Source organism: Dipodomys ordii, unplaced genomic scaffold (genome assembly GCF_000151885.1).
Source record: "Dipodomys ordii isolate 6190 unplaced genomic scaffold, Dord_2.0 Scaffold64, whole genome shotgun sequence".
In the NCBI taxonomy this organism is placed as follows: Eukaryota; Metazoa; Chordata; class Mammalia; order Rodentia; family Heteromyidae; genus Dipodomys; species Dipodomys ordii.
In genome coordinates, this window is record NW_012267280.1 from 912,647 (window position 1) to 921,346 (window position 8,700).

The 8,700-nt window shown below is 66.3% G+C and overlaps 2 protein-coding genes across 2 annotated transcripts in view; both read right to left on the reverse strand.

Annotated features, from left to right (window-relative positions):
- Positions 1–33: 33 nt before the first annotated feature.
- Positions 34–2,958, reverse strand: LOC105990477 (chromosome unknown open reading frame, human C19orf71; the record flags this gene model as incomplete). Its single annotated transcript, XM_013022917.1, has 3 exons — positions 2,326–2,958; positions 725–963; positions 34–221 (listed from the first exon to the last, which is right to left on the reverse strand). Coding segments are annotated over exons 1-3 (687 nt in total), but the record flags the coding sequence as incomplete, so codon positions are not given.
- Positions 2,959–4,068: 1,110 nt separating this feature from the next.
- Positions 4,069–8,700, reverse strand: part of Fzr1 (fizzy/cell division cycle 20 related 1) — a 5,472-nt gene continuing 840 nt past the window's right edge. The window contains exons 2-13 of the mRNA XM_013022591.1: positions 8,193–8,331; positions 8,038–8,101; positions 7,829–7,956; positions 7,517–7,599; positions 7,099–7,282; positions 6,638–6,703; positions 6,310–6,412; positions 6,034–6,218; positions 5,648–5,881; positions 5,424–5,528; positions 5,048–5,140; positions 4,069–4,968 (exon numbers count right to left, since the gene is read on the reverse strand). Of these exons, the coding sequence (XP_012878045.1) occupies positions 4,927–4,968; positions 5,048–5,140; positions 5,424–5,528; positions 5,648–5,881; positions 6,034–6,218; positions 6,310–6,412; positions 6,638–6,703; positions 7,099–7,282; positions 7,517–7,599; positions 7,829–7,956; positions 8,038–8,101; positions 8,193–8,331 (1,426 nt within the window). The 3' untranslated portion in view covers positions 4,069–4,926. The remainder of the gene's footprint in view (positions 4,969–5,047; positions 5,141–5,423; positions 5,529–5,647; positions 5,882–6,033; positions 6,219–6,309; positions 6,413–6,637; positions 6,704–7,098; positions 7,283–7,516; positions 7,600–7,828; positions 7,957–8,037; positions 8,102–8,192; positions 8,332–8,700) is intronic.

An 8,700-nucleotide genomic window follows, 5' to 3' on the forward strand; every position in this document is an offset into this window, starting at 1 on the left:
TCCGGGCCCCGCCCCCCGCAGGTGCCCCGCCCCCGCAGGTGCCCCGCCCCGCCCTCCGGGTGACCCCGCGTCCCGCGCTTCCGGCTCAGGCTCACCATAGTCTTTGCCGCGCAGGAGCCTGTCCCTCCACAGCGCGCTCCCCCAGCGGGTGTTCGGGCTCTTGTACTGGGCGGGGAGCACGGGGTCGTACCACGCGTTGTCCCGCACGTGCTGAGTGTAGGCTGCGGGGGCGGGGCCGGTCAGGGCGGGGCACCGCGTGGAGGCGGGGCCTACCCTGAGTGACTGGGTGCCCTGTGGGCGGGGCTTCTCCCGGGGTGGGCGGGGCGCCGTATGGAGGCGGGACCTATCCTGAGAATGGACTGGGTGCTCCATGGGCGGGGCACCGAGTACAAGGCGGGGCCTGTCCTGTGAGTGGACTGGGTGCCGGGAGGCGGGGCTTCTCCCGAGGGTGGGCGGGACAGCTCGCGGAGGCGGGGCCTGCCCTGTGAGTGGACTGGGTGCCTGGAGGCGGGGCCTCTCCCGAGGGTGGGCGGGACAGCTTGTGGAGGCGGGGCCTGTCCTGTGAGTGGACTGGGTGCCGGGAGGCGGGGCCTCTCCCGAGGGTGGGCGGGACAGCTCGCGGAGGCGGGGCCTGTCCTGTGAGTGGACTGGGTGCCGGGAGGCGGGGCCTCTCCCCGGGAGCAGCCTGGCCTTGGGGGTGACCCTGGGAGCAGGGGGCGCTCACCGGGGGGCAGGCCCCGCTGGCGGTGGTCGAAGCACCCGTGCCAGCGGGCGTAGGCCTCGCGGTAGGGGCTGTCCAGGGCCCGGGGCAGGTTGTACCAGGCTTCGCGGGGGTCCGAGTTGGTCAGGCCGGTGTACAACAGCTGGCCGGCGGCGTCGCGTCCCATGGGCGAGTACTTCCAGCGCGTCCCGTGCTTGATGGCCGGTGTCCAGCGAGGCCCCTCCATGAACAGGTAGTCATCGCTGAGGGGGGCCGAGGGTGAGCGGGCGGCTCTGGCCGGCCCCAGCCTCAGCTTGCCGGAATCCAGAACGGGAGTCTCCCTGAGCTTGTCCCATCCAACCCCTATAACCCGGGGAGACCTCTGACAGAGGGGCCGGGTGCGGCCTGGTCAGACTGGAAGGACCTTTTGGAGCACTTCCTCCAGGAAGACCCCCTGCCTGGGAGCGCCCCAGGACGCTGAGCGAGAGCGGGGTGGGTGTTGGCAGACTCAGGTTAAATGATACGATGTGTCTGCATCTGAAGGCAGAACCTGGCCTAGGCTGAGGTCAGGAAGGGACTGTGGACGTGGTAAACAGCATGTGCAAAGGTCCCGGGGCAGTGTAGATGGTTAAACAGAATCTGCAGTGAACACGGGCCAAACACACTTCAGGGTTACTAAAATCTGGGGCAAGGCCCTGGGTGAATCCCAGCACACCGTATGAACTTCCCACAAAAAGACTTTGCTGCCAGGCATGGTGGTGCGGCCTCTAACCTCAATCCTCAAGAGGACTGAGTGTTCCTGGCTAGCCCCAGCTCCATAGCAAGGTTGTCTCCAAACGAACCTGCACCTGGCTGTTTCTCTTTGTAGTGTTTTCTGCCACCTCCCAGAGGAGCCATGTGGGGCTGCCTTTTCCATCTGGCTTTGGATTGGCCTGAGCTTAAGAGGAAGGGTCCCTTGCTGGGCGCCGGTGGCGCACACCTGTAATCCCAGCTACTCAGGAGGCTGAGATCTGAGGATCGCGATTCAAAGCCAGCCCAGGCAGGAAAGTCCATGAGACTCATCTCCAATAAACCACTAGAAAACCGGAAGTGTGTGGCTCAAGCAGTAGAGCGCTCGCCTTGAGCTGGGCACAGGGACAGCGCCCAGACTCAGAGTTCAAGGCCCACAACCGACCAAAAAAAAAAAGAGGAAGAGTCCCCATCACCCAGGTTGGTTTGGAACTGACCCACCTCAGCATCCCAAGGGCTGAGATCACAGATGTGTGGGGTCCCGTTCCCCCATGCCCACAGCTTCTCATTTTTGAGCTGGTGCTGACTTGGACTCTGGGCCTTAGGCACTCTGCTTTTTTGCCAGTGGTTTACCACTTTTGAGCCATACCACCCTCCTGGCATTTTGCAGGTCAATGGCTATGAGTCTGGACTTCTCTGAACCAGCCAGGTCTGAGTAGCCTGGATGGCAGGCTGGATCCCTGGTGGGGGGGGGGGGGATTTTGTTTGGGCCTGGGGAACTGAGAACAGGGCTGTCAGTGGCTCCAGACCACAGGGTGGCGCTCGAGCTCTGCTCACTGCCAGAGCCCACCCAGCAGGAAGCCACGCAGAGCCCCGGTGTGCTGGCGGGGACCCACCTGTGGTGAGGGGCCGGGAAGTCAACTTCAAGGGTGCCCAAGGGGACGTAGGGCCGGGCAGCCTCCCGCCTCAGGGTCTGCATGTCTGCCTCTGCATCCCAAGGCTCCGGGAAGGGAGGTACTAGGGCCACTGTTGACAGGGACAAAGGCCACCCACTCCCGTGTCCTGGCAACGGGCGGGGGGTCAGCCCTGGGCCCCGCCCTGCCTTTGTCCTCCCCCTCCCCAGCTGTGGGGGGCCACTACAATGGATAGGGGGCATTTGGGGCCCCTGCTTTTTGGCATCTCAGGCCCTTCGGCACCCTCCAGCTCTCCCGCCCTCGCCCCTCCCCGACCTCGCACGGCGCTCTCGGCAGTAATGGGGAGCACTGCGCCCACCGCGGGAGGAGCACGCGGGGCACCGCACCCCACGTGGGAACATCACACGCCCAGGCACAGGCTCAAGACACACAGACACGAAGGGCCACACCGGGCTCTGTGGATGAGAAACGTCCAGAACTGGACCTGCACAGGAAGTGGGCGTGAGGGGTGGGACGGACAGGGAGGGGTCTCGGCGGCAGCTCCGGGGATGAGCTTCCTTTTGGTGATCAGGGGAAGTTCTGGAAGTTCGGATTGTTATAAAACTGAATATACTAACTCCACTGAACCGTTTGGTTTTTGGCAGTATATTGTTACGCATATTACCACAAGAAAATGTAAACACAACCACCGAGGGCCGGCGTCTGCCCTTCCGCTTCCCCCAGGCAGCCAGGTCCCACCTAGGGGCCCCAGTCCTGCCCTGCCTGTGTGCCAGGCTCTGTCCTGCCCCAGGGCCTTGGCATGGGCTGCGGGCTTTGTCCTTCAGCCGTCTGTCCCACAGACTAAGCCCCAGGCACGGGGTGGCCTGGCCGGCCACGCCCCTCCCTCGCACTCAGCGGCCCCTCACCTTCTCTGCTCCCCTTCCTCGCTACCACTACTCACCAACCAGACCCCCACCAGCACTTGCAGTCCCTCCTTCCCTCCTGCCCCCCGCCACGTGCCCCTCCCCACCCCTTCCTCTACACCGACAGCTACCTTCCACGACCAGCACACCTCCAGGTATCCCTCCGTGAGATGCTCTGGGCAGTGCCAGGTCAGGGCCTGGCACTCTACCCAAGAGCCCTTCTGCCCCCTCATGGGGGCCAGGCCCTGTCTACACCTGTCACCTCTCTGCCACCCCAGCACAAGGACCCAGCTCAGCGCCCACAGGACGAGGCTCCTGCAGGGCCCCCGCAGCGGGGCGGCTCTGCCCGGCACCTCGCCCTGCCCAGCACCTCACTGTGCCCCGCATCCTTTGCCATCGAGCTGGCAGGGCTGGGGGCGCAGCCGCGCTTTTCCTTTTTTGTGCTCAAAGTTGGCACTCGAGCCAGAGCTCCAACTTCTGGCTTTTTGGTGGTCTATTAGACATGAGTCTCATAGACTTAACCTGCCCAGGCTGGCTTCGAACCTGCATCCTTAGAACTCAGCCTCGGGAATGGCTGAGATTACTTGGGAGCCACCCACGCTGGCTGGGCTTTCCTCATTAAGAAGGAACCTCAGAGAGGCGTAAGGGGTTGCACGCCAGCCATGCCCTGCGACCAGCACGCCGTGGCAGGTCAGGGGTCACTGTGACCCAGGGCGGCCACCCAGCCCTGCCCGTGCCTCCAAAACTCCAGGACTGGCAACAAAACACAGAAACAGACGTGAGGGAGTCACAAATACATATATACACATGCGCACAGGCGCTGGCCAGCAGGCCCCGCCCCGGCAGGAGGGGCTGAGGATGGGGCACTGCTGGCTGCTTGGGGGAGAGGGGGTAAGAAGACACAGGATCTGAGGTCAGGGAAGCCCCGGAAGGCCTCCAGAGGGCTGAGCGCCCTTCCCACGGCAGGCGACCAGATGGAGACAGGCAGGCGGCCGCGCACCGGGCGGGGGGAGGGAGGATGGACACACCTGGTGCCCTGGTTACTCGCGGCCCTGTGCCCACGGCGGACGCAGAGTCACACGAGCAGGGGAAGCAGAGAGGCGAACGCAGGACACACGATGGCCAGCACTCAGCGAGTTTCACGATGACAGGTCCACCACCAGATGTGGGGCAGCAGGCACCCACGCTGTCCCCAGCTGGCACCGAGGCTGCCTAGCAGGTGGAGCCATGGCGCTGCAGATGCCCTGGGTCCATGGCCCCTGGCTGGTGGCGGCTGACCCGTGGTCTCAGGCCAGCCTGGTGTCCAGCTGTCTGTCCAACATAGCCACGGGCAGCAGTGGCAGTGGCCCAGGTTCCAGGCAGCACCGGACAGCGCCGTGGGTCCCTGGCGTCCACTGTGCTGACTGCTGATGGCTGGCGCGGGCCAAGGCCCCGGGGACACTGGGGGTTCGGCTCTCCAAGAAGGGTGACACCAGGGCCCGCTGCGGAGGGTCCCGTGTCCCCGCCCCAGACACTGGTGGACATGGCTCACAATCAGGCATTTAATGAGACTCTTCGGGGGTCTCCAGACCCAGCGCCCGCCCGGCCGCCCGCCGTCTCCTCCAGGGACTGTGCGGGGCGGGGACGCGGGTCCATGCAAGCTGGCAGGCGGTCTCCACAGGGACACGCTCCGCCCGTGGGCCTATCGGATCCGGGTGAAGAGGTTGAGCACCGACACGGACTCCTGTGGACACGGGGCTCGTGAGCAGCGGCGGGGCGGCGGGGCCAGGCTGCGCGTGGGGCTGGGGCAGGGCCTGCCTTACCTTTGTCGATCGCGTTTTGCTAAAGACGTTCCAGAACCTCAGGGTCTCGTCGCCAGCCCCGGTGACGATGGCCTCCCCGTCAGGGGACATTGCCTGCGGAGAGGACAGGACAGCTGCAGGCAGCGCTGGGGGCAGAGGGGGGGGCAGAGGCGGGAGGCGGTGGGACGCGGTCACTTTGGAGGTGGCAGCTGCGTGCCCGCGGGGAAACAACGCCCAGGGCCACACAGGCTCTGGGGGGGAGCAGAATGGGGTACCTGGCTAGCAGGGCCCACGGCCTGTGGGGTGACACGTGACTTCTCCCCCCAATGTCAGTGGAGGGGTGCTGCGATCGGGTGGAGGTGTGAGCGTGCCCTGCCCCCAGCCAGCGGCCACTCACCAGGTAGAGGACGCGGTACGAGTGGCCGGTGAGCTTGGCCACCTGGGTGAGGGACGGGTACTTCCACACGAGGATCTGGTTCTGTGAGTAGCCGTGCGTGCTCACCTGCGGACGGGGGTGGTCAGGTTGGCTGCGGGGCGGGGACACATGGGGACACACACACGCGCACACACACACACACACACAGCGTGGTGGGGCGCCCGGCTCCCGGGCTTGGCGCTCACCAGCTCGTTGGCGTGCTTGGACCAGGCGAGGTTGCACACTTGGGAGCCGGTGTCGATGCACTGCAGCGGCTGGCCCGTGAGAGTGTTCCAGAAGCGGATGCAGCGGTCAGCCGTGCCGCCGCCCGACGCCAGCAGGCCGTGCTGGTGCGGGGACCAGGCGATGGCTTTCACGGCGGCCAGGTGCTCGGTGTACTGCTGCACGGGGCTCAGGCTCGAGTGGTTCCAGACCAGGAGCTACGGGCACAGGCGGTGAGGCCCTGGCCCAGTGGGAGGCGCGAGCCCCCAGCCTCCCCAGCCCCCCAGCCCCCCGCCAAGCTGCAGGGCCGGGCTGCCCATGCACCCCACCACGCCCCGCCTGCGGGGACGTCCCCGGGCTCGGGCCATACCTTGTTGTCGTTGCCCCCCGAGGCGAGGAGCTGGTGGTCGGTGGACCACTTTAGGCCGCAGACCTCCTGGCGGTGGCCCTGCAGCCGCCGCTCCGACTGCAGGGGTGGGGTGCGGATGTCCCTCTGCAGGATCATGCGGTCGCGGCTGCCCGACGACAGCTGCTCGGCGTTCCAGGCCAAGGCCCCTGCAGCGGGAGGCAGGAGGCGGGAGGCAGGGTGAGCGAGGTCAGGGCCGGGCCCACCGTGCAGCCCGCCACACCACGCCAGACTCCTTACCAACGCGTGCTGTGTGGCCCTCCAGCATGGACAGCTTCTTCCCGGCCGCCGCGTCCCAGATCTGCACGAAGCCCTTGTGCGTGCCCACGGCCACCAGGTTCCCCTGAGGGTGACAGAGGCCAGGCGTGAGGCTCCGGTGCCACCCAGTACCCAGCAAGGGGGTCAGCGCCCCGCTGACGCCCCGGGGCCTCCTCACCATCTAGGATGTGAGCAGGTAACGGTACTGTCCGTCCCCCCCGACTGTGGGGCCCTGTGGGCTGCAACCCTGCTGGGGGGTGAGCACCCCGGGGAGGGCTCCAGATGGCACACTGGGTTCCCCGGCACTCACCCGCTCAGACCAGCCCACTGACGTCACCGAGTCCCCTTCCACGGAGAGGTCACAGAGCCGGGTCACCTGGGGGCAGAGGGCACGTGAAACATGTCCCCATCCTGTTACTTGGCACCAAGGGGCCACAGGGACCATCTGGCACCCTGCGATTCTTGGGATGACGCAGGTCAGCAAGGAGAGGAGAATGAAGGAGCGGGGCACAGGGGTACTGGGGTGAGGAGTCCCTCACTTTATCTCAGAGGCCAGTGTTGAGGGGTGGCCCCTGCCAAGTTGGGCCTCAGCCAGGCGTGGGTGGCCACAGGGAGGGACATGTGGGGCATGCCACCATGGCTGGCAGCCTGGGCTGGAACACAGCAGACGCCGAGCGCCCTCAGAGGCAGCGGGGGGCTGCCATGCCCCACCCAGCCCTGGGGCCCAGAAAAGCTGACCCCGCCACACCAGGGCCCACGGCTGGCGCCCACCTGGCTGGTGCAGGCACTCCACAGGTAGACGCAGGTGCCCAGCCCCACGCTGAGCACGTTGAGGGACGACCAGTCCACCAGGTTCAGGTAGAAGTCGTCCTGCAGCTCGGGCGCGTCCAGCACCTTGAAGGGGATCTTGGAGATCTTGCGCGTGGGTTTCCGTGGGGAGCGCAGCAGCTTCTGACTGTGGAGCAGGGGCCTGCGGCTTTCTGCCCATGCGCAGAAGCATCGCCCCGCCCTGCCTGGGGCCCAGCCCTGCTTCTCTGCTCATCATCACCTCATCCCAAATCTGCAGCTTGCCGTCCTGGGCTTCTGCTGCCCCGTTCTTCCGGGGCTGCTGTCTGGGGGTCCTTGGGCCACTGGGTGGGCTTCTTCACTGCCTGCACCGGGCCCCCACCCGCCGAGGGCCCCGACTCACCTCTTGTTACTGACGGGGGATAAGGAGTAAGGGGACACGTCGTTGCCATCATCGGGGCTAGAGCGCTTGGCGCTGAGGGAGTACTGGGGACAGAGGACACCTGCTAAGGGGATGCCAGGGCTTGGGGGCTTCACACCCAAACCCAGAGCACCTGAAAGCATGGAATCGGGTGGAGACAGCAGGGACCGCCCAGGCCTTTGCCCATGGGCTTCCCCAGCAACTGTGGTTCTGGCCCTGGCCACGTGGGCTGGTGTTAGGGCCACGCCTGATGGGAACCCGCGCAGCAGAGGACAGGGCCCCCGCGTGGCTCACCGTGAACAGGCCTTTCCTCTCGGGAGTGGACGGCTGCAGCCGTCGGTCCTCCGTCTGTGGGTCCTGCACCTTCTCGATGCCGGCACCCAGCAGCTCGTTCTTCAAGAGGGCTGAGTAGGCCAGGCCGTCTGTGGGCGACAGCGCGTGAGCCGGGTGGATGGGACCGTGGGGCCGGGGGCGTGGGGTGGCAGCTCAGGCGGGCAGCTTACCCTTGCCGTTGTCCGAGGTGGCGTCCTTGGCTTTCCGGTTCTGGCTGGGAGATTTGTCATTTTCCTGCAGGGGAGGAAGCGCGGAGGTAAGGCTCCGAGGGGCGATGGCCCCCCAGGCACCCCGGTCTGCCTGCCACAGAGGCGCCGCCCCTCACATTGATCCTGTGGAAGTTCACGCTCCAGTTGGCGCCGGCGCGCGAGGGGATGAAGCGGTCCCCGTGCTTGCTGGGGGAGGACACCGGGGAGTTGGCTGGTGTCAGGGTCCTCCGCACCTCCGACACCTGGAAGGGGAGGCGCTGGCTTCAGCCCCGGGGCCTGTCCAGGGAACAGCAGGGCGGGGGGCGGGGGGCGGGGAACGGAGCCCAGGGCCTGGGCAGGGGAGGCGGGCAGGACCTCACCACCCTTGCTGCCCTCCTTCCTACCGGTGTGGATGCAGGCAGGGCCTGATCCTAGCTCAGTGTAGGTTACGCCAGGTCACGGTGGGACCGCCCACCATGCAGACTCACACAGGGCATTCCCCACACACACACACACTCCGCACAGACTCACACAGGGAATCCCCCCCACACACACACACTCCACACAGACTCACACAGGGCATCCCCCCCCACACACACACACTCCGCACAGACTCACACAGGGCATCCCCCCCCACACACACAC